Source organism: Ammospiza caudacuta, chromosome 5 (genome assembly GCF_027887145.1).
Source record: "Ammospiza caudacuta isolate bAmmCau1 chromosome 5, bAmmCau1.pri, whole genome shotgun sequence".
NCBI classification, from domain to species: Eukaryota; Metazoa; Chordata; class Aves; order Passeriformes; family Passerellidae; genus Ammospiza; species Ammospiza caudacuta.
The window spans coordinates 71394305-71420014 of NC_080597.1; the positions used below are offsets into that span (position 1 = coordinate 71394305).

A 25710-nucleotide genomic window follows, 5' to 3' on the forward strand; every position below is an offset into this window, starting at 1 on the left:
CAGATTTGAAACCTTTCATGTGGTTCTTTTCTGTCCTGTTGTTTTGGGGTTTTTTCTCCAAGTAGCTTATTTTATTTTCATTCTCTCTTCTTCACATGGTAAAGAATCACCTGTAAGATTCAAGCAGTTTAAAAATTCCTAGACCCTCATTTTATGTACAGCACAAACCTTTATTGCACAGACTGTCTTCATTCTTTGTAAGACTATTCCAGGAGCTGAGCTTTTTTATGTGTGTGTGATAAAATAAGTATGTTTGTAATGAGGTTTGGTGCTTTTGTTATTCAAGATGAACCAGCCTGACAATAGAAAGCCCTGTGTGAGGAGTGCATTATATTCACACTCTGAGCAGTCTTCTCCAGCCCATGTAACATTGCATCCCAACTCAGTATAATTGCACATATTAGTAATTGAGTAAAAACTAGTGGTCCTTTCCTCTAAAAGGAATCATGTCGAAAATTACTTCCTGTCATGCTTTTGATCTGATTTTACAATCTGATATATTGATCATAGCTTCAAACACCTGCCAGTTGTTGTCTGGGTGATTTTGTGTGGCTTACATCTCACCCATTTCATTCCACTCTGTTTCAGGAGAAATTCCAATGGTGAATTCATCAGTTGGACCAAACTGCTGTACGTGTAATTGCCAGTCAACCCTGCAGGCCATTCTTCAGGAGCTCAAGACCATGAGAAAATTGATGCAGCTGCAAGCAGGTACAGTGACCAGTCCCACATGTGCAAACCTGTGCAAGCATTGAGTTGAGGATGGCCCAGCTTGATGCAGGGGTGTTGGATGAGATGGTCTTTGGAGACCCTTCCAAACCCAGACAGTTCTATGATTTTGTGATCTTCCTGTTAGGGAATGGTCCAGGGGATTAAAGTCTGTGTGGGCACTCAGGGAAACCTGGATTGCTTCCTGCTCTCCTACATACCAGTCAAAGTCAGATTTTCACAGGTTTCTTGGAAATGCAAGTTCTAATTTTCAGATCCTTACCTGAAATATGGGATTTTCTCTTTAGCCTTTTAAGGCTAAATTGAAAATAAAATTAATGTGATCAGATACATAATGAGAGCTGAGTGGGGAGGTCAATATGCCCACTTTGTTTTCACAGTGTATTGATTCAGGGGTGCCAAATACTACCTCACCTGTGTTCTGCTTACCACTTCACCAATCTTAGGGGTAAGAAAAATGAAATTTGAAGGTAGCTGAAAGTTACCAAATAGTTGTTCATTCAAACCTCTTTTAGCTCTGTGGTAGTCTCAGCTGAGCTAGCTACTGTATGTTGTGGCCTCCACCCTTCCTCTGGCTGTGAAGTCCCAGCTTTTAGTGTGTATACCAGCAATAATTTGTTCACTGGGGAAAATTACTGTGTCCAGTTTTCTCCTAGGTTGGGAGCTGAAACAGAACAGTGCAGAGCCAGAGGAGTAGTTGAGCCAGCAAGATAATGAGGACGTGGTAGGTAGAGTTAAGTCATCATAGGCTGATGTGAAGCTGCAGGCTCTGTACTACCTAAAAATTAGTGTTAATACTAATGAGGAGGTAGAGATGTTGGAGATTTTGTCAGCTGACTTACCCATCCAGCATGAGTGATGGGGACTGGAGCCATGGAGGCTTCTCTTGTGGAGAGGCTGGATAAGAGCTCTGTAAGAAAAGGGAGTGTTGAGTAATTAACTGAAAGATGGGTGGAGTGAAGGGCTGACTAAACTCCTTGTCTCCACGGTGTATAATGTTTGAGTGAGTGATGGGAATGATCAGACAGGTTTTGTAATATCAGTGTGCACACATAAAAATGCTTTTCTAGAAGTCATCAGCTTACAAAGAAGTACACCAAAGCCCAGTTTTACAATTTTTGCTGGTACATGGGATTTTTAATGCAATCACACCAATTTATATCATTGAAATCACATGGGTGATTGAAAAATGGCTTGTGAGTGAGAGTAAGCAAACTGGGGTCTATGCCAAAAGAGCTGACTCCTCAGTAGCAGAACATTGCTTATTTATTATGTATCTACAGAGTAAGTACCTTTGTTAATTCATGAATCTTTTGATTCACTTGGAATACTTCATATTTTCTGAAATTAGGTTTTGCAGAGAAAAAAAATATTTTGGTATTTTTGTTGCTAAAAGAAAAAAAAAACTAAAATTCAAACCTGTAAGTGAAAGTGTAATAACTTATTTTAGTATTCAGACACCCTACTGTCTTAATTATAAAGTACACATCACAATCTTGTAAATCCTTGCCAGAAATGAAATATTCCAGAAATATTTTAATAAACAATAGTCTGAGGTTTTTGTTCTTCCTGAAGCTTTGTAGATGAGGACTTTTTGTAGCTTGCTCGTATCTTGAATGTGTTTGATTTGCATGTAGAGCATTTGTGGCTTTTTCTTTGTTTTGACCTTGATCTTAGTGATTTATCCATACACATAATGGTATCCTGATAGGATTCTTGTTCATATTGGTACAAGTTCAGGACTGGTGCCTTAATTTATATAAATGATTGTGAATACTGGAAAATAAAAAATATTGATAAATGTAAAATATGGTTTCTTATATTTCAGAGGTAATACGTGTCAGCTTTTGTGTATGAGCAAAACAAACTGATGGAATTTTGGGTTACTTTTTTTTCCCTCAGAAATTAAACTATTGAATAGTGTTTTCACTCATTCTTGACATAATGGTACTTGAAATGTTCTTGCTGAGCTAATTAACTTGGAGACCACTGTCATAAAAATTAACTGTAATTGCATTAGCACTTGTATTATCTTACTTTATCAGGAAGAGATCCTCAAAGAGTGAAATTCTCAGTCATTCAGAGGACACACAAATTAATCATCACTTAAGTGCTTCATGTCACCAGCCATCCAGTGGTCACTAAGAAAAAGAACTGTGTATTCCTAATTTCCTTAAAATGCTGTTCATCAGTATGCCCTGAAAAGCCTCACCACAGAGCTCACTGTCATTATCCCCATTGGACAGATTGGAAAATTATGCAAAGGTGATAAAACTTATTTGTTTCCCATGCACCAGCAGCCCTGAAAATCACATCACTTATCTAGAAAATAAGTTCAGTGAGTCAGTAGTTTAATGGTGCATCTGTGTGAGTATTTGTGGGCTTTTGTCTGTAAAATTAATGCACTAATTTCTTTCATTCAGTTGGGACTCAAAACAGACAGCAGCCTCCTGTTCCTCTGATTTGTGCACAGAAGTCAACAATATCAAGAAAGAGAAATAAAAAGAGAAAACTGCCCCTCAAAGTTGTTGAAGCAGTTTCCACAAATAAGAAACCCAGCTCTCCAGAGAATGAGAAGAGGCTGCCAGCAAACTCAGAACAATCGAGTCTGCCAGCAATTGAACCCCCCCTGAAGCCAGACACCCCTCTTTCAGGGTTTGGAATTATCCTTGAATCAGCTTCATCAGATGTAAGTTAAAATTTTAATATGCAGGATTGCAAGATTTTGAAATACTGACTCATTCAGGAGATCAGTACTCGAGTCACATTGAGCATCTTCCCACTTTTTGTTAGACTGAACAAGCAAATCTTGGGTAGGAGTGAATGGAGATGTTAGGGTTACATGTGGAGAGTGCTCATTACAAGGGTTTGGGTCTTTTTTTACAACTTTCACAAGCATGAAGTTTTCCCTTGAGTTCAAGGCTCCTGTTTTTTAAGCTTTTAGTGGAAAGTTGTTCTTCATCTCTCCCAATGCCAAGAGCCACAGTTGAGATGAGGAGCCATGAAAAGTGCAAGGTGTGTAAAGCATTCACAGCCCCATCATTGCTGATGAGCCCATGTAATCCACACATGGGTCTTTATCCTGCCAAGGAGCATTTATGTGCTTTCCTGCTTTTCTGGTGCCACTGACTTTGGGGGACTCTTCATCTCTAGAAAAATTAATATCCAGTCTTTGCTGAATTGGGTCCTTTGGTCTTGATTGCTCTGTGTGCTGGAGTAGGGTCTCAGCACTGTTGATGATGTCAGTGTGACTAAAGAGGCCAAAATTTGTTGCCACTCTCAGAATATGCACTTTTCCCATAGAAAATTGCAGTAAGCATGTTTTCCTGATTCATGTACACACTGATAGAAATTCCATGTATTGGTGGATGATTAGCTTTTTTTAATGACCAAATTGATGTCATCCAAACCAGTTCACTGACAAGTAAACTGCTCATTAATTTCTCTAATATATTTTTAATTTTGAGCAGGCTCTTTCCAATTTCCTAAGTACTATGAGCTAGAAAAACATAATTAAATTCCGTATCAATAAGCGTAAATGAAAACAATGCAGCAGATAATATTCTATCCTTCTGGAAGAGGGAACTAATAATAAAAAAGAGCAGTCAGGATAATTCAGTTACAGAGATGCAAGCCACACCACTAATTAGGTTGCAGTCTCATGCCACAGAGTCAGTGTAGTGATACAGAGTAACTAGTTTGATGCTTTTTTTCAGAGGGTTTCCTTTTGTAGTACTGAGCTTAATAATGTTTGAGGTAAAGGTTTGGGGAGGACTGGTAATTTATCTCCAGCATGCAATTTGTGCTTATAATTTTTCTTTGCTTGTGGCACTCTTGTCAGCTTGAAACACGGTTTTGAAAACAGTTTTGTGCTTGCAATGGAATTTAATTTGGTTTTATGAATGTGTTTCATCGCTGGACACGGTTCTTTGTAGTTGCCAGTTTGACCTAAGGAAAAAAAAGAGAAAACATTTGGCTCATAAATCAGGTCTTCATCTGTCCTTCCATGCTTGAGCCCTTGCTTGCCACAACAGTTGTTTGACTAAATTTACAGAGCCAGAACCTTGAGACAAACAAATTGATTTTGTTTTGTCCTTAGAAAGAAAACATTTGAGTTCTGAAAACAGATGTATTTAATGCAAAAATAAAATGTGACCTTAAATATTTTGAGAAGGCTTAAGAAAGTCACTTCTTTGAGAATGAATGGCAGCATTATCTTTTTCTACCTTTTTATGAGCATCTCTGGTGTGGTCACAACCAGCATGTCTGTGTGCCTGAAAAATCCTGAAAGACATCTTACAAAGCACATTAAATGAATGTTCCCTTGAGAATATTCCACAGGTTGTCTGTAGTGTGTGCTGTGTCATACATCACCACTGCTGCCACTGCTATTTTGCCAACATTTATTGAACTTTAGGAAGAATCCAAGTTTAATGGGTATAAAATCAGGGCTGCCAAAACCAGTGCAATTAGTCCAGACCTGCTGAGATGAAATAGTGCTACTTACAGAGGTGGGAAATGTCTTGGTGAGACAAACCCTCAATCTGGACCATGGATCAGAGAATCTTCTTTTTAAATGCAATGATCTGATTACAACTCCTAGTTGAACTTGTGTTTGTTTTACAGTTGTAATATTTCATTTATAACCTAATCATTTTTAATCTACGTATTACAACCTACTAAAATATCTAGGATTAAATCTCATTCACTGCCTGTTCATTTTAGCACAGCAAAAGCCTTTAGCATTCAGGTCTTCTTTATTTTGTTGTTCACAAATAGTTTACCCTCCAGTTCCTTTTGCCATGATCATTATCTATTAATAAGTGCTTTTTCTTTGAGAAATTACATTCAGAGTGACCATGAAATTCAAATGGTTACTGATTGTCTTTGATTGAAGAATAGCTAACTACTAAAGGAAAGTAAGAATAAATCATAGTTTTGCCTCCAAACTGTTTCACTGATAAACAAATCAATCCCTACATTAAGAATAAAACAATTGAAACTAAAATAATACTGACTCCTCCACACTGGTAGAATGGTAAGATTTGAAATGTATTTTACAGCTCTATTGTAGAGTGGTTGGTGCACCTGCCAAAGTGTAATGCAGGTGTTTTAAGGTAAAACCAGGGAAGAGAGAAACCAGGAAGAGAGAAGAGAAGAGAAGAGAAGAGAAGAGAAGAGAAGAGAAGAGAAGAGAAGAGAAGAGAAGAGAAGAGAAGAGAAGAGAAGAGAAGAGAAGAGAAGAGAAGAGAAGAGAAGAGAAGAGAAGAGAAGAGAAGAGAAGAGAAGAGAAGAGAAGAGAAAACTCATTTTTTCAGTACAAATAGAGAAGATAATAGCAGGGCCTCATGATCCTTCTGGCTTTTTGGGTTTTAAGTAGGAGATTTCAGAAAAGGTGCCACAGGAACAGCTGGCTTTTGGTGAGGGTACCAGCCATAGTGTGGCCAGCAGGACCAGGGCAGTGACTGTCCCTCTATACTCAGCACTGGTGAGGCCTCACCTCAAATCCTGGAGTGAGTTTTGGGCTCCTCACAACAGAGACACTGAGGGTCTGGAGCATGTCCAGAGAAGGGCAATGGAGCTGGGATATTTATCCTGGAAAAAAGGACACTCACAGGGGACCTTATCACTCTCTGCAATTCCCTGACAGGGGGGTGTAGCCAGGTGGGTGTCAGTCTCTTCTCCCAGCTAACAAGTGATATGACAAGAGGAAATGGCCTCAAGTTACACCACAGAAGGTTTATTTTGGAAATTGGGAAACATTTCTTCCCCAAAATGGTTGTCAAGCACTGGAACAGGCTGCCTGGGGAAGGGTGACAGTCACCATCCCTGGAGGTATTTAAAGATATGTAAATGTGGCACCTGGAGACATGGTTTAGTGGTGGGTTAATAGCTGGACTTATTGATCTTTAAGGCTTTTTCCAACCTAAACTTTCCTGTGGCTCTATAATTTCTGTGCCCTGGGTGTCTGGATCATTGAGGTCATCTTAGATGGCTATCACAAGAAACAGAATAGGGCAGGTGTCCTTCATCACCATGTCAGCTGCATTCTGGTTTTTGATTTACATGAAGTAGAATTTTCCTCAAGTTGTGAACTTGGCCCACATTTATTTACTCTTGAAAATCTTTTCTATCACCAGAAGTTTAGAAGTAACATATTAAAAACCCACCTACATTTGAATATTGTCAAATGTCAGTAACTGACTGTTGCTGGATCCAACATTTTCAAAGTTCTTGAGGTAAAAAATCCAAATTTTCATCCAGAACAAGCTGAGGAACTACATGCTTATAATTTTTTGTTGCTGTTGTTGTTATCTCCATATTTGAAGATTCTTCATCCTGGCTTCCCAAAGCATGGTAATCTTCAGTTTTATCACACAGTACACATCCATATCCCATGACAGTACATGCTTTGGAAATACTCTACTCACTGCAACACTATCCATACTGATTTTTAGAAATCCATGGGAAAAGAATTACACAGCCAAATTGTTCTTAGACTGGCAGCCCTTTCTTCTGTCTGGACTCAAGATTTTTGCAGGTGATATGATGGGAGATGGCATTTGCTCTTGCTCTTGTAAACTTCTCTGAAAATGCATCATCATTGCTGAATATATTTCATGTAGGGCAAAAAAAGGGCAAGGCTGTAATGTTGGCTTATTTCCTCACATCATGATCACTGATTGTTTTACCTCCTTGCCAACTTCTAAACAGTATTTTCAAAATTTTAGTTTATTTCCAATGTGTTTTCTAGATATATAATTATTCTGTGAAGAAATCTTACCATAAGCATTGTATGGTACTCACAGAAGAAAATTTGCAAATGCTCCTCATGTAATTTCTGATATGTACAGACAGGGGCAGCAAAAAGACTCTTGGTAAGGGGACTTCCTCAAAGGCCTTTGTCTATTTTGACCCTCAGTGTACTTGAGAGAAGATTCTTGTGAAATACAGCATGATTTTCTTTTCTCTTCTTCCCCTCCATTTCACCTTGGCACTCACTTAAATCCCTGTGATTTAAGTGTTCACTGTTGAGGATTTTTGTACTGAAATAAACTGTCTGTCTAACATCATCCTCTTCTAAACATGCATTTTGGGACTGTGAAAAGGAGGGACAAATGGATGCTCAGCAAGTGCTGGCTCCAGGGGCAGCCTCAAACTCATCCTGTGCTGATACTCATGTGGGCCATATCTTTGCTGGAAGCCCTCTTGGGAAGCCACATGGATTGGGCCAGAATCCCTGCATTTGTGCTTCTTGGAAGTGCCTGGCTGCCCCACAGCACACTTGTTCACAGCATTTGGCAGTGAAACAAGTCCATTAAATGGTTAGATAAATGTTCAAAAAGCACCACTTTGGAGCACTGCTCTGTGATGATCCTGTGCTTTGCTGTTATTACCCAACATTGAAAGGTATCTCCTGTCTTTTTGTTAGCTGTATGCCTAGAAATGATGTCAGTAGTTGTTAACTTTTACAGACATTAGACAAGGAGTGTGATTGTTTGATTTGCCTTTTAAGGTGCTTATTCACTGATGGGGTTTGATTTCAATGAATTAGGCTGCTGTGGTCCTGAATAGCTGACAAAAGATTGATGGTTTGATGAAGTGATTGTAAAGTCTCACCAGATGCATGATTGAAGTAAAATAATGTCTTTGAATGCTCGTTTAATTAAAACATTTGTATTCTTTTGGTAGCCAGAAGTGCAACTTGCAGAAGGCTTTGATGTCTTCATGCCAAAATCACAGCTGGACTCTATACTATCAAACTACACTCGCTCAGGAAGTCTGCTCTTTAGGAAGCTGGTCTGTGCATTTTTTGATGACAAGACTTTGGCTAATTCTTTACCAAATGGCAAAAGGAAAAGAGGGCTCAATGACAACCGGAAAGGACTAGACCAAAATATTGTGGGTGCAATAAAAGGTATGTTTTCTGCTTTCTTTCCTATGTGTAATTAGAACATATTCTCAGCTAAGGGGATTAGAATTTCTGACGTGTGTTAGGTCTATTAAAATATGCAGTCTTATTTTTATTCCCTTTCATTCACTTGTTAAAAATAGCTTCTACAGGGACAGCTTGTGTTAATTTTAAGCCAGTGATCCTGGTTTCTGAAGTCAGGCTCTAAGGTTGGAAACTCAGTGTTCATGTAAGATAATTTTTTTTTTCCCCCAGATATCAGAGATGCAAAGAAATCTTGAAAATATAATGACAGTGTAACTGATACACTTCAGTCAAGGTTCTGAGTCTTGCACTTTATTTGACTGTGTCTGCTCTGTAAATTTTTCAGTAGTTGGTGGCTGGATTGGGGAGAGATGGAGAAAGATAATACTGGCATGAGATTAGTTTGATGCTCATAAATGCAGTGGTCTCCTCTTGGGGGAGCAAATTACTTGGTGTGAGCACCTTTTGCTGGTGGATTTTTCCTAGCAGTCACTGCTGTCTAGCTTCCAGAAGAGCACATGTTCCTTCAAACTCTGTGATGACAGCATATAAAGAGCTGATATTATTAGGCCAGAGTTTCTGAACTAGATTCTATTTTGAAATCTGATATTGTAGGGACAATACCCACATTACCAAAAGACAGGCCAAAAATAAGCTCTAAGACTGGAGCTTATTTTAGAGGCTGTGACTTGTTCTCAGGTACAGATTGCTAACTTAGGAGACACAGGGCAATAAGAAGAGCTTCTCTGAGTCCATTGGCAGCAAAAGGAGGCAGGAAAATCTTCTGCAACCACCTCTGCCAACTTTTGGGCCCCTCTCCCCATGAAAGAAAGGCATTGACAAACTGGCTTGAGTCCAGTGGAGGGATCACCAAGACTTAGGACTTCACCACTTCCCTGCTCCAGTATCAAATGAGGGCAGGCTGAGAGAATTGGAGAGAGGATGATTCAGGAGAAACTTTACTGCTGTTCACAGCTACCTAATGGGATAGTGTGGACAAGTGGAGTCAGACCCTTCTCAGATGCACAAGAGGCACTGAACACATGGAAAATTGCAATTTGATAAGGAGAAACATTTTCAACATAAGGGCTGAGCGGTGCAGTAGGGGCTTAGAGGGGCTGCAGGACCTCCACCCCTGGAAATACTCAAAATGCGACTGGTCACAGGCCAGAGCATTATGATCTATTTGGCCATGCTTTGAGCAGCAGGCTGGGCATGGAGGCCTTCAGAGGACCCTCTCAAGTGTGCAGTTCTGCAGCAAAGTGTGTGCTGTGCCTATGTCATAGTCCTAATGTATCTTACAGAGCAGCTGACAGACTTCTTACAGTTATGCTTGTATTTAGGTTTAAATCACAAACACTGTTTTGTACCTTCTTTTCTTGAGCTCAGTAATCTGCAAAAATCTGTCTGAATTCTCTCTATCTGTATCTCATTGTTTTTTAAAAGCTTTAATGAATAAGTTAAATGAAAGAAAGAGGAGTTCAAAATTACTTCAAAAAAACCCACTCTACAGCCCTTGATAAATGTTTTACAGTAAATGCAACAGGACTACTGAAATAGCAGCTGGTACACACTGCAGAGAGTGATGTTTCTCAGCAGCTGAGATTGTACTAGTGGAGCAAATTCTGAGGCTTGGCTTATCCTCTTCCCTTCAGTTTAAGAGAAGAAAGAAGGGAATTGTAGTTCCAACAGAAAAATTTAATCTGTGATGGTACTACTGGGTACCACTGCCATAACAGTGATCTCTATTGGCATTTACAGTATTGCCCAAATGCTGGTGCCTGATCCCTGATAGGGAAGCCTGTCCCTAAAAGCTGTGATGGGGTAAAGATGCCAAGGTCTGATGTCCTGTGGGTCCTCACTCAGTCTGGCTCCAATAGCACTCTTCTTCCCTCAGGGAGCTGGGCTGTCACACACTGTGGTTTCATTTATTCCAAGAAATAACTGGGCCAGTATGAAATCTCTACAAGAACAACATCATGTTGTTTGCATTATTATCATTAGGACATTCTTCTACCACGTGCCCAGATATCCTTTAGTGGCACTTTCAGTCCCTTTCCATGACAGAGATACAAAAAGCTACATTAATGACAAAAATGGGCAGAGAATTTAAAGGAGGCACTGTTTGCTTGAAAATCACTCTTCCTGTCTGAAAACATTTTCACTGCTGTCCTTAAAAGTAATTTAATGCTTCTGCAACAGAATGATTAGCCAGGGAGCAATTCTCTCTTTTGACTTTGGGTATTCAGTGGCGCTTGTTGTATCAGTTGCAGAGTTTCTCCTGGGCAATCAGCTTCTCTTGTGAGTCTTCTACTCAGAACTATGGGGAAAAAAGATGAAAAAATCAAACTAGTCAGAAGCACTTGTTTTTCCTTTGATTTGTTGACTAGAAATTTAGCCAGTGAAATCCTTCCCTGCAGAAATCAATGAGCTGTGTTCAGATATAAGTGTGATGTGTCCCTCAGGGATCCATAGTGGGACCAGTACAATGTAATATTTTCATCCATGACAAAGACTCTGGTTTGTAGGGCACCCTCAGCAAGTTTGCAGATGACACCAGGCTGAGTGGTGTGCTTGGTTGACAGGAGGGAAGGGATGCCATCCAGGACATTGGCAGGCTGGAGGAATGGGCCATGTGACATCCTGGTGCTTAACAAGACCAAGTGCAAGGTGCCCGATGTGTGTCAGGGCAATCCCAGTATCAGGATAGACTGGTGGATGAAGGGATTGAGAGCAGCCCTGCAGAGAAGGACTTGGGGGTACTGGTAGACAAAAAAATCCACAAGAACTGTGGCCACGATTCTGTGCCTCTGCTCCACTGGGGTGAGACCCCACCTGCAGAGCTGCACCAGCTCTGGGGGCACAGCACAGGAGGGACAGGGACCTGTTGGAGCAATTCCAGAGGAGACAGCAGGATGGTCAGGGGGCTGGAGCACCTCTGCTATGGAGACAGGCTGAGAGATCTGAGGTGGTTCAGCCTGAAGAAGAGAAAGCTCTTAAAGCAGACCTTATTGTGGCCTTTTAATATAATATAAATATATAATAAAAATAATATAAAAGGGGCTTTAAGAAAGATGAGGATGGATATTTTACCAGAGCCTGTAGTGACAGGACAAAGAGACAGTGGCTTTAAACTGAAAGAGGGTACATTTAGTTGGACATCAGGAAGCTTTTTTTTTTTTTTTTTATGATGATGAGACTGTAGGAACAGTTTTCCCAGAGAAGCTGTGGGTGTTCCAGCTCTGAAAGTGTTTAAGATCAGCTTGGACAGGGCATTGAGCAATCTGAGGAAGTGCAAGGCACTGGGGTTGGACTAGATGATCTTTGAAGTCCCCTTTAAATTCAAGCCAGTCTATGTTTCAGTGGGAGAGGGTCTGTTAACACCATACAGCTTGGGTGGACTGGAAAAGGCAGGTCCCAATTCTTGGGCAGGTCCCAATTCTGCCTCCTTGCTGCTGCATTCCCATTCCTATTTGTCCCTGTTGTTATTTCTCTAAGCACACATTGAGCAGTTGCCTGGTTTAAGTAAGTAGGAGTCACAAGTCATTGATCAGGTGCCCATTGTGTCAGATACCATAAGGATTCAGAAGGGAAAGATTATTTCTACCTTCATAAAGGTGATGTTTGTTGCAAATCAAGCACTGTTAATGTCTGGGGATGTGTTGACTTCTGTGGGCAGCCCTCAGAGTTGGTCTGATGTCCTTGTAGATCAGAGTGCACAGCAAAGTGTTGCTGATGCCTGCCTTGCCATGATTTTGTGAAGCTGTTAGCATGGAAAGAGTTTTGGTTCTCTTATACTTAGCAGGTAGTGCTGCTTCAAAGTGTGTGTATAAAAATAATGAAATTGTCATTTTTTTGTTGCCTGTTTCCCAATCACGTTTGTGTGATACTTATTCTCAAGGATTACAAATGCCTTGAGCTGGGACCAGCTTTCTCTCTTTGTTTGCCAGTCATAATTGGGCACTGGGCTCTGAGACCTCTGACCAAGTTTACAATAGCAATACTAACAGCAAGAATAGTTTTTCTATTTCTGCACTTATTTATTTTTTGCCTACCTCTCAGTTGCATGATGAAAATCAATTGCATCAGTTTCATTCCATTTAGAATTCTGTATTTTTGGTATAACACTGTTAGATTTGTTGAAAATATGGATTTAAAGATAATGTTGACTCTCTCTGTACCTTTTTTACAAAACACAAAATTGGACCTGTAGGGTATTATTTTTCTCAGTAATAGTGCCTTTTTGTTTTAGTAGCTTTATAAAAATTCTATTCCATCTGGTTTGGCAGCATAAAAACTGTGGAGATTTCCACAGTGGTGGGACTTTACTCTTTCATGTCTTTGCCTGCAGCCTTAGGAGCCTGACCAAGAGGCCACCAAATGACCACATCTTCAGTTCTCTATCTGTACCATATGGCAGCCAGCATTAACAAGTGCCTGCCACATCTGAAACTGAGCTCTAAATGCACTGTTCTTTTTCTGTAATCATTTGTGTGAATTTCATGAAGACATCAGGTGTAGAACATTTCTCTGGGACAGGCTTTTATATGCAGTAATGATTTCATTCCTGTGATATTCATGCAGCCAAGTCACTTCTGAATGGTGAATTTGTGAAACACTGAGTTGGGCTTTAGTCTCACCATCCTACATTTGTGAGAATAAATCCTCCATTAAAATTCTGTTTGATAATTGAATAATTTCATATATTTTGATTAACATCCTCTCCCAACTCCTTTTCTCCATTTTTGGTGACATGTTTCAAAAATGTGGTATCTTTTTATTTCAGTCTTTACGGAAAAATACTGCACTGCTAACCATGTGGATAAACTTCCTGGTCCTAGGGACTGGGTCCAGATTCTTCAGGATCAAATTAAACTTGCAAGAAGACGATTAAAAAGAGGCTCAGGTATGTATAAAAATATGAGTTACAACATGTGAGTGGAAGATTAAAACCTTAGAGCCTTTGTATCCACAGAAGTATTTTTCCTGTTGACTGTAGAGTTGTACTTAGAAAATTAGAACTCTTCACACTTTAGCAGGTTTTGTGGGTTTGGAATGGTAGCAGGTTTAGGAGCTGTCTCTACAGACAAGTTTGAGTGTTTCTCAAATGTTGTCTCCTTTCCTTTATTATCCAGACTCTTCTTGCCAGAAATTAGCTGATCCATCCAGGGTTGCAAGTAGAAGTTTTTTAATTCTGTGTTATTTATTCTGACAAGCCACGGACTGTACTGTTAAGACATAACCCAACTGACCTTTCCCTCTAAACTGTATGTGTCTGGAAGAATAGATGAGTCTTTTCACATTCCTTGTGAAAGAATCAGAAAAAAAAAAAAAAAAAACCCAAAACAAAAAAAGACAAGGCAGCCACCCACCCTGGTTGTGCCAGCAAGGCTCTGCAATACGTGGGAGGCAGCTTGCCAGCAGTGACAGGTAATCTAGGCAGGGTTTTGCAGCAAAGCTGCTCAGCCTGGACTGGGATAACCTGGATGCTTGGGACCAGCCTGCAGCGAGCTCAGTGCTGAGCTTTCACCCTGACAGCACCTGGCTCCTGAGCCCTCAGCCCCAGCCATGAGTGTGCAGCCTGGAAATCCCAGTGGGGTTCTTGGGAAAGCAGTGTTACTGATTAGGAGACATGTAATTACCTTACCAACCATAGCTAGTCTCCTTCCCATCTTCATCCCTCCAGTCCCACAAGGGCTTTCTCCACACGAGGCTTCACTTCCCCTTTCTCATCCTGCAGGTTTCTTAAGGCCCTCTCAGGGTTGTATTTCTTGCCCTGGGTATATCTGACACTGCTGTCTGAGGCACTTCACTTGTGCCACCTCCTTAAACACAGTCCTTTGCTGTTCCTGTATTTAGCTGCCTGCCTTTTCCCCTCTTCCCTTCTGCCCATCAGCACAATTAAGTGCCTGTTAGCATCCATGGGATGGGAAACTTGATGGCTCCTCAGGGGATGCTCACCCTGGTGGTGAGTGAGACCACAGGAAATGTCCTCCCCATCTCCCTGTCTCACAGGGCCAACCTTTTCTGTCCAGAGCTGCATTTCTGAAACACACACTTAGGCTGGCATCTGAAATCATTCTCCACAACATTATTAATGCCAGGAGGGAAAAGCATAAGACAGAGGAAAATGAGAAACAGCCAGAGACAGAAATAACACAGGGGGAGGACAAAAGTGCAGATTATTCAGTAGCATAAGCTTCCCAGGGTAGAGAAACAAACCAGCACTGGCCTTAAAAAGGGTTTCTTGTGTGTTGGGGGAGGGAGGACAGAGGGATATGAGATAATCTTGTTAAAGGCAGTGTCAGATTACTGGTGTTGTACAACAGGATTGTTTTCTGCCCCTTCCAAAGCTGCCTTTGGGCCTCCCAGGACGGGAGGGTGGAAGTGGGATGTCAGGCTACAGTAGGGTGAAGGGTCCAGTGCAGGATGTGGGGATCAGAGGGTCCTTGGGTTGTCTGCAGAAGATCCCTCAGGAAAGAGGATTGACCTAATTTTGTTTTGATTTTTATTTTCTTTCATCCTTTTTTATTTGCTTTTCTTCTTGCCTCTGCAGGATATTAATTAAAATGACAATGACATTCAGCTTTTGCTTTTCAAATGGGGCCACCTCTATCTCTGGTCCTTGCTCAGGATGGCAGAATCTAAGCAGAGGATATTGTATGTAAGCTAGCAAGACTATGAAGGAAAATAAGTGAATCTGAGTAGTGTGCCAGAATCAGATAGCTCCCCGGTCTGTGCTGCAGAGGGAAGGTAACTTGTTCACCTCTATGTGGATGCACAGTGAACAGCAGTGCACCTAGCAGCTCCTCAAGTTTATTTGTTGAAAAATCCCCAGCACAATACCTAGATTGGTAGAAAAGCTCTTTTTGTGTGCTCTTTACTGGCCAATCCCTGAAGTGCCCCAGTTTCTCTCTGACGTGGCCACAGGCAGACATGCTGTTTTCAGTGTGTCAGGAGTGGCTGAACACACCACTGTGGCCACTGGCACCTTCCCAGCCACTGCCATCTCCTCTGGTGGCTGTAGCCAGCCCAGCCTGACCTTGCACTGGAGCAAAGAAGTTTCCCAGGCCTTTGTGACAGCAAAACAGTAGATGGGAACAGAGAGGCAGGAGCAGACAGCTGGTTGCAGTAACATCCTCATGTTGTTGAAATAAGATTTGTTGGTACTTTTCTGCTACAATTTTGAGCTTCTGATATGAGGAATCTAGAGCTGACCAGGCAACAGACCCATCTATTCCTGTACTTTGTGTCCAGCATTGGCTGTTGGCCGATGCCTGCGGAGGTCTGTAGGACCAAGGGAAGGATGTTGTGGTGTTTGGTAGGGTAGACTCTCAGCCCTCAGCAGCTTTATCATGAAATAGATCTAGTGATGTTGGAATTATGCACAATTTCTCTATTTATTGTGAAACCATGCCAACATTGTGTGTAATTTAGAGACCAAAACAGGAGTGGAGGGCAAACATGAGAAGCTCTTCCAGGACTTCATGTTGTAAACCTTGGCTTTTAAGTATTTGAAAACTATGGGACTTGCAGCCACTGGGATGTGGGATTCATCACTCTTCTGGTTGAGCTCTTGAGCTCTCCCAGTCTGCCTGTGGCCAGAGGAGCAGAAGCTGAGCAAGTGTCCAGTGTCCATGCTCCCAGGTCGTTCTCTTTGAGTTTTGTCTCCTCTTGCTCACTGGAACATGCAGCTGATCCTGTGGGGTAGGCTAAAGTGCCCAAAGAACAAATCTGAGCCACCAATTATCCAACTTCACCCAGGACTTTCTGACCCAATGTGTCTCCCTGGTGCTTGATCTCATTATTTATCTGCATCAGTTCCTGGTTTGTCATAATGCACAGGCTTTATATGGAAAAAGCTTAAGATGATCCATTTATTTCAGAGGTCACAAGACAACTTTTTAGTCAGCACTGTGTTGGGCTAAATTTTAATAGCAGAAGTATTTAAGAGGAGGGACAGGCTTTTCATCCTGCTTGCCTTCCCCCAAACCATTCAGTGCATCCTCTGATGAGTTTTTCATTTCAAACCAGACAGTAAGACACTGCATTCATGAGCAGTCCTCTCCATTTTATCCTGTGGAACATTATTTCCGTCTGAAAATGTAAATCCTGCTCTATCTTTCAATTACAGTAATAATTTCAGAGAATTCTATCAAACAACTGGGGTGGATCTGCTTTTTGTAGCCCCTTCTATAGGGTGTACTCCCCTGAGTGTTTCCAAATTAAATGAAATTATGATCACTAGATCATAGATGCTGCCCAGCTTCAACCTTATTTACCATATTTGGCTCATCTCCTAGAATTAGGGACTGAAAAAGCTCCTTATTTCAAAAGCTAATCAAAAAAAACACTTAAAAAATCTGCTTTCTAGAAAATAGTTCCCCCGTGTAGATTTTGAAAGGTTGTTATCCTAAGCCAAATAAAAAATCATTTACATTCTGAATCAATGACAATATTTTTCATAGCTGGGAATATTCTATTTTTTAAATTTATTTATTTTCCTTCAGCTTGTTCTTAGTTCTTTTAGATTATTGCCTGAGATCTGAGACTTGGGTAGTGTTTTTTTATTTGTTAGATCTGAGAATAAAGCTGCCTCTGCCATTAAATTTTTATTGGCCCTGTTCAGTCTTTTCAAAATTTCACAAGTTAGCTGTCACAAAGGGGAGAAGAGACTGTGAGGTTAATGTTACAAACAGATGTTATAATTAAAATTAAAGATATGATAATATTTTTCAGCCTTGACTGCCGGTCCCATGTCATGCCAACGGCAGAGCATAGTGGAGCACAGCTTCATGATGCCAGGTCTGTCTTCTCCCAGAGGAGGAGCTGAACCGTTTTGGTGGATGGGATGGGATGCAAAGTTGCCCTGGAAGGAAAGAAGTCAAAGGAAGTGTGTGTGCATGGGTTTCCCCTCTTAAAGCAGCACGAATTACAATGCAAACTGCCTCATAATTTACAGTGCTGGGCTTGCCCCAGCGTGGTCCCTTCACCCTGCACAAGAGAACACGAGCAGGTGTCTGGTGGCCTTGCCAGCACACAGGGACACAGTCAGCCATTATCACAGAGATCTTACATGGGGAAAATCAGAGGGAGCTGGCTGGCTGTTCCTGTCACCTCTGTGCAGGCACTGCATTCGAGCCTTTTGATTACTAAACTCTCCATCCATTAATAAGCAGCAGGTCAGGGTTCACACATCTCCCACAGTAAGTTCTTCCTCCCTTTTTATGTTTTGAAGAACCCATGAGCCATAATTCCATAGCAGCTATCCATGGGAAAGCTGATGCTGTGGGGTAACATGTAATAACAATAATGTGTAAATTACCACAGTGTGGGATTCCTGGGGCTGTCCTGTGCAGGGTGATCCTTGTGGGGCTGGATGATCCTTGTGGGTCCCTTCCAGCTCAAGATATGCTGTGATTCTGTTCTAACACTGCCACAGTGATGAGCTGTTCATGCCAAGTGATTATTTGTGCTTAACCTGGAACCTTGGATTGCCTGACTCCTTAAAGGAAAATACAGCAGTTTTGGAAAACATGCTGCAAATTATTTAAATAAATTGCATGCCATGATGCTTCATCCTTTAATTGTTTTTTTAAATTAACATTATTTTGTTGCAGTGTAAAATAGTGGGGAAGGAGGAAAAAATTATTTTTATTTATTATTTTTCCCTGGGAATATGCTTTTCTCCCATGTCCTTGTTCAAACTGCTGCTTCCATTGTTTTGCAGGAGGTTTTTTTCTTGTTCCCATTTTTCCTCAGCTTTCTGATTCCCTGGTTTCTGCTTTTGACACAGTATCTACATGCTGCAAGAGATTAGGTTGATTTTTGCTTAGCAATACAGACAGGGCCAGGAAGGATGTAGGATGAAGTGCAGCATGTGGTACAGTGTGTTTGTGGCCAGTATTTTAGATAAAAACCAGCAATATTAAAATAGTAACTGCTGTATTCAACTTCTCAGCCCTGAGCACATGTGTACTTCTTTCCAGGAAAGCAGCAAGTGTACATGAACAGACAGACATGCACCTCAGAAGCCACACAATCTGGGGGGAATCTAGGGAAATGACTACCAGCATTATTTTGCAAGGTCTGCAGCACTCTGTCTAAGCAAAGGACAGAGAGGAGGCTCTGAGTTCCCACAGTAGGCTCTCTTCCTGCTTGCCTTGTCTTGAAAGCTGGCCCAGGACAGTGAGGTTTGGCTGGCAGTCTGTGGGTGTGGTTGTCAAAGGCAAACCTTCCTTTCTTCTTGGAATGACATGTAAGAGACTGGTGGTTTATACCCATGTTAGGAGGTCGAGATGTTTGCCATTCCCCTGTGTTATTTCCAGCTTCACCTGGAGCTGCAGTTACACATCCAGTTTCATAAAACAGATCCTGGCAGCTGCTGAGAAGAGTGAGTAGCTCTCTGGGCATCTGCTGTGCTCCCACTCCCTTGCTGGCACTGGCACAGGCATTCCTGTGGCCATGTTGTCAGTTTTTAACTGGATCTGATCTTGGTGACTGTATAAACATTTGTGCTGGCATGAGGAATGAGACTGGAACAATTGGTGGAGAGCTGAACCTCATTTATCAGTCTTCTGCCATATTAAAATGGCCAGGTAACTTCTGGTTCTGTAGAGTTGGAGACTCAAGTCCTTACCTCCTGGAAGTTCCTTGTTTCCATTTGTTTCTTTCTGTATTATTGCTTTCCTCTGGTGTAGGAAGAGTTAGGCAGAAAGGTGGCCACATCTCTGGATCTACTTTACAAATTGCTGCAGAAATTTCTAGAAAAGCTGTCACTACAGTGGGCAGCCCATTGGCTGATATTCATAGAGGAAAGGCTCTCCAGTCCTTTGCCAGCACTCAGATCCAGTTTCCCCCTTTTTCATAGCTTGGCTCCCTTTTACCCAAGAGGGCAGATGCAGCTTTGTCCTTGTATGCTGAGTTGTGCCACAGAATCACCTGGTGCAGGTTCTTTTCACAGCATTGCTGGAAGTTGGCCTCAGACTGACAGGATTTTTAAAGCCATGTAAATCCCATTGGTGAGTTTTGCCTTCTCATTGCACCATGCTGTCTCCTCCCTTGCACATCCAATCCTTCCACCACTGAGAGTCTGGTCCAGATTCAGACCTGCCTAGGTGATCTCTTCCCATTTAGTTCCTTCCAAAATTCAAGGTTTTCACAGTGAGCTGTACCAGGCACTGAATTTGTGGCACCTTCTCACAGAAAGCAGAGAAAAGTCTCAATCCCACTGAGTCACTTGCAAGTCTGTGCCATTAATTTATCAGGGCTCTGCATTTAAACCTTTTGTGGGAGGAAAGCTGCCTGATAATAGGGTTTTAGTTTGTTTATTTTTTCTTTGGTTAATTTTGCAGAACTGAGAGCATATAGCTAAAAACTAACCTGACATCCAGGCATGTGGGAGAGACAGCACTCTCTTGGACCAGGGATGGAGAGACAAGGGTTGGGATTACATTAGAAAATTAATGTAGATTAGGAGTTGGATTAGACATTATCATCATGAAGGCAACAACTGAACATCCTCATGTGCAGAGCCATGATAAAGATGATCAGAACAGTTAGCTTAGTCTCAAGTGGAAGGTGAACTGAATTGTTTAGTTTATCTCTAGCCTTGGTTTTGATCCCTGTGGGTATTGTGCAGTGAATGGATGTGAGCAGATATACATCCACCACACTGACCTTGCACATTGTAGTTCATAGGACAAGGAATGATCATTTTAAAGTGCAACATGGTTGATTTAGATTAGATACAGGGAAGAATTTTTTACAATTTTTTACACTGGCACAGGCTGCTCAGAGAGATGCTGGATGCCCCATCCCTGGAATTATTCAAGGGCAGGGCTCTGAGCAGCCTGATCTAGTTGAAGCTCTCTCCCTGCTAATTTCAGGAGGGTTGGACTGGGTGACCTTTAAGATCCCTTCCAACCCAAACTATTCTGTGATTCAGTGATAATGGGCTTGTCCTGTATGACCACACCTCATTTGCTGAAGTGCTCTCAAAGATCTCATTGTGCTTCAAAGGCCTTAAATATCATGCTGCAGTGCCAAAAGACAAAGGTAATAGGATTTTGAATAGGGCTTGTTTAGGTTAGGCACGGATTTCCTGTTACACACCTTTGATTTACTCAGGGTTCACATGCACGTCCCAGGTACTAGAGCCTAACAAGTCCCTGCACATCTGCTGAGTGAGGCAAGCTATGTCTGTGCATTCCCTTGGCCTCTGGCAAACACAAAATGAACAAATTAGGCTTTTAGCCTCCCTTCACCGTGGGCCAAATTAAGTCAAATGCTCTTGCATAAGCTGTGGGTTGAAAGCATGTGTGTATATACACATTAATTGCCAGTGCTTTTTTAATTACACTGAGCACCCACCTGCGTTTTTGAAGACACTTTGCCCTAGTAAATCTGTCCCCTGCAAAGTGAGCTTGCCTGTGGTCATGGCTTTGGGTGTAGAAATGGGAGTGTTCCTTTCCCTGCAGGCATCAGATGACTGTGGGTGGGTGGAGTTCAGCCTGCAAGGCTCTTCCTCTAAGGACCGCTGGGGGCTTTTCTTGTGACTTTATCAAGTGATAACAACTCCTCTTATACAGACATCCTGAAACCTGAAAAAGAACAAATGTTACTCCATCCCATTGCTGGTACAATTGCTCCTTAATACCCAACTCCCTCTTCCAAGTTTGCATTTTTATTATATGACCTTTTCCTCCAAGCAGTGAGTTTTTAACAGAGCACTTGCAAATTTGCAGCTGAGGAAAGTAGATAGAAAATGCAAAATCACTTCACAGTCTGCAGCTTTTTAATCACATTCCCATATTCAGTAAAAGTAATGAGATTTCTTGTTTATATTTGTAATCAGCAGAGGCAACTGACTGTGATGAGAAACCGGACATTTCTCTACTACAAACAGGTAAAATGCATTAAAATTTTTATCAGTCTTCCATATGTGTTTTTATTTATTTATGGCACAGAAGCACTTTTCAATAATCCTGACTTGCCATGTACAGGTGGGTAATTGCACATAGGACTCTGCTATGTAAAGTTTTGAATGGTCTGTGTTAAAAAACAAATGCATCAGAATCGTACAATTTTCCCCTCAATTTCATATTCATAAAACCTCAAGGTCCATGGGAGCAGCTAAAGCTAATAAGGCCTGTAAGTTACACTTCTTATGCCAGATAGTGACTTGTGCTCATCCCTGATATTTCTGGGAGTATTTTTTATCTCTTAACAGAGTTATTGGTAGGGACAAACACAATCACTTGTAGTGTCACATCTGTTGAGTTGTTGGTGGTATTAGCCATAATATCTTGGACTCACAGAAGGATTGCAGACATTTTTACATGCTAGTTAAGTGTTAGTTTATTCTGCACTTATTCTTGAAGTGCAGCCACCCTGCCTTAAAAGCCTGACAATTGCTATGCAGCAGCTTGGCTGTGCAGCTGTGTAGAGTGGGAAATAACATTTTTCCACACTGTTGAATTTGGTGCTGAAATCACCAGACTGAGACTGAAATTTGAAGCACCTTCACATTAAGAGTTGGCCCATCAGTAGGTGCCGTGATGGTAGGAGCTGAGCTGCCATCCTCTGAAAATCCAGTGGGGCCAGAGCCTGCATTTCAAAGTCTGTAATGTCACTGAGATGCTGCTTCTTATCCCAAAGGAGAGAGGATCTTGGGCAGACAAATAACGTCATCGATTATAGTGCGGTTTTGTGTTATTTCATTTAACAACAAAGGGTGGTTGGAGCTCAGCAATGCCACTGCTGGAAGAGCAGGACAGGGCTGGTACTGGGTTTCTGAGCACACCACACTGTACCTGACAGCTGTGGGGAGCACGGGAGACTCCTGGTGCCCATCACAGATCTGTCTCCTGTGCCAGCACTCCCTAATCTCTCTTGCACGAGGGCTGCAGAAGGAGCTTTCACACGGCGCCGCTGTGTGCTGGAGCAGCAGCTGCCAGCCGTGGAGCACGTGCAGTTACTAAGGAATAGGAGCAGCAGAGCAGTTGGGAGGACAAGCAGCTTTAGTCTGGCTCTGGCAGGGACCCAGGGGGGGCTGGGAGCACACGCTGCCTGGGAGCTGCCATCCTGCTTTCCTGCTCAATAATATGGCAGGCTGCGGCTGGGATGAAAGGTGCAGGAAGCTCTGCTTTGAAAGGTCCCTTCCAAGCAACATCCTGTTGGTTTCTTTTATCAGGGAGGGAAGCAATTCCGCTCCCTTCCCTAATAAAGGTTGTTAATGTGGTGTAGTGTTATCTCCTCATTGCTCTGGAGCAGAATGAACAGTTTGCTGTGGGTTTCTTGGAGCAGTTTCTGTAGTCACTGCTCAGGTTGTACATGAGGGATGGAGATGAACGTGCTGGGATGGTTGTGGTAGAGAAGGCAACTCCCTTTCCACTCCACTGCAGATCACCCCTGTGGTCTGCTTGCTTGTACACCTTTGAGCATCCATGCATGCAGCTTTGGAGCTGAAATGCTTGTGTGTGATGTGTACTGCTCTACACTACCTGTGGAAGGATGCCTAAATAAACCACGCTGCAGTTTGCATTGGGGGGGAGGTGATGCTCACAGGCTGTGAGCCAAGAATTTGACTCACACCCATTATTATATGTGTGCCAGTGCCTCTTTACAGGACAGATCTGTGTAATATCATACTGTTGTTGGAAGCAGATTATTTAAAGTGATACACAGACAGTATAATGACAGTAATCATAAGACAGAGCCAAAATATAGCTGCTTTGCATCAAGGAATCTAGCAAAAGAGGTGTAATATGATTTTTACAGGGGTCTTTTCCTGTTTTAGTACAGCTGGTTTTACAAAAGGGTGCTTGACAGGTTCTTTAAAGAGAGTCTGCATGCAATTTATTCAGCTGTCTTCTCTGTTTAGCTTGAAAAATCTTTGGGGAAAAGTCTCTCTGACTGTGTTTGTGCAGTGCCTCATGCCATGGGCCTTGGTTGCAGATGACAGCTAATATCAGATAAATCATGGCCTCAGGTATTAGGAAAAATTTCTTCCCCACAAGGGTTGTTGAGCACTGGGACAGGCTGTCCAGGGAAGTGGAGGAGTCACAGTCCTGGGAGGTGTTGAAAAGATGGGTAGATGGCACTTGGGGATGTGGTTGTTGGTGGACTTTGCAGTGCAGGATCTTAAGTATCTTTTCCAACCTAGCTGATCCTGTAACTCTGTGATCAGTGGTTAAGCTGGTGCTTTGGTGTAATAAAACCAGAGTGAATGGGGTTGGTTGAGGGGATCTTGCAGGAGACTGGATGGGGAGAAAAGATATAGGGGTATGGGAGCTATGCATGGACACTTCCTCTCTTGATCTTCAATAGCTGAACAAACTGTGAAGCAAAAGCACCAAGGGAGAATTATTTAAATCAGTGATAAGCACTGATGCCAAAAAACAGGGGAAATCTCAGATGCCTTAAATCTGCCTTTCCAGCTCTGTCAGTGCTGCCTGTGACACCAATGGCATTATGAAGGAGATCTGGGTACATGTGGACTATCAGTGCTGGAATGTCTCAGTCTGTATGATTTTGGATTGTAGCCTCTAGCTGACACTTCATTTGGGACACCTCAGTCAGAGGTGTGGTTGCTCTCACCTCTCTCCATCACTGGTGGGAAGAGAGCTGCTTCCAGAGGGAAGGCCAGGGCAGCTGCACTTGTGTTTGGAGGTGTCTCTCTTTTGGTGCCAGCAGGACCAGCCTCTGAGTGCAGGTAATTGGTGCCAGTGCCCACAGCCAGGTCTGAACCAGCTCCCTCTGTGCCCACAAACAGCAAACTCCTGGGATTTGAGGAGAGCAGGGGATGCTTTGTTTTCAGAAACCTCTTTTGGAACTCAAAAGCCTGGTAAAAATAATGAAGCTGGAACAGCCTCATAAAGCTAAGACATTTTTCCCAATTATATTTTAGCACTCCTGAACAGAAATGATGCTCCTGTGTTAAAATCACCCTCTGTACTAAGAGGGCCTTGTCTTTAAAGGCTGTTGATTGAAGGGTGTTTAAAGTAAATTGGAAGAACTGTAGCAGTTAAACTTGCTGGGAACTTTGGTTCATTGACAGATAAATCTCAAGAAAGTACTAGAAGAATTGTCCCTAACAAATGTTATCAAAGCTCAGGTCTCAGAGAGTTCCAGCTTTTGCACCTCAGCAAAGCTGCAGGCTGTGTCCAGAGCTGAGCTGAGACAGATCAGACAGCTCTGGGGGTAATTATCGTGGGCTCAGTGGAAAGGCTGATTAGCTTCTTGGTGATACAGGATACCTGGAGGGTGTGAGATAGATCTTTATCAGGATGAGGATGTGGCACCTTTCAGAGTCTTTCTGTGTAAGATGGTATTGTGAAAAAGCTCATCTTATTTCAGTGTACAATTTACCCAAAGCATTGGGATTTTGTGGTTCAAAGAAAAACAAAAGGAAGGCATAACCCATAAATTCTGCATGTGAGAACAAATATAACACAGCTGCAACGCCCTTTCCTTGAATCCTCATCTTGTAAATTGGATTGGAAAGATGTAGGCAGGTTTAGGGCCATGAGGCAGCACTCCTTACCCGTGCTTTGGACCACAGCCAAGCTGAGAGTTTGTGTAGTTTCTCCACTCTGAGGTTAATTTTGAGATGAGAAAGAATTTTGATATCCCTAACGGAAGCTGAAACACTAACATCCCAATCCTCAGGTCTAGGGGTGATAGAGCTTTGTGAAAAGATGAGAGCAATCTCTTGGTAAAGAAACAGATGATAAGAAAACAGCAACAATCCAATTCTATGTAGGTTGTCTCCTTTTCTCTTGAAATACAATATCAAGAAAATGAAACTTGGGGGAAAAAAAGAAAAAAAAAAAGAAAAGAAAAGGAAAAAAAAAAGAAAAACCTTTTCCAAAACCTTAAATATAAATCCTTTATTGTAATATAAATCTTTATCCTTTCAACGTGTGATTGTATGAGTCTTCCCTTTTCATTGGGATGTATTTGCCTCTTAGGCTGATTGATGTCTGTCTTCTCTTTGCCCTGTGTTCTTAGTGCCCTCGTTGTAATTCTTCTGTCCATCTTTT

At 41.9% G+C, this 25710-nt stretch overlaps 1 protein-coding gene across 2 annotated transcripts in view; it reads left to right on the top strand.

Annotated features, from left to right (window-relative positions):
• Positions 1-25710, top strand: part of BEND7 (BEN domain containing 7) — a 46584-nt gene that overhangs the window by 18416 nt on the left and 2458 nt on the right. For both annotated transcript variants that reach the window (XM_058805078.1, XM_058805079.1), the window contains exons 4-8: positions 589-711; positions 3153-3418; positions 8422-8647; positions 13452-13571; positions 21522-21572. In XM_058805078.1, the coding sequence (XP_058661061.1) occupies positions 589-711; positions 3153-3418; positions 8422-8647; positions 13452-13571; positions 21522-21572 (786 nt within the window). The remainder of the gene's footprint in view (positions 1-588; positions 712-3152; positions 3419-8421; positions 8648-13451; positions 13572-21521; positions 21573-25710) is intronic.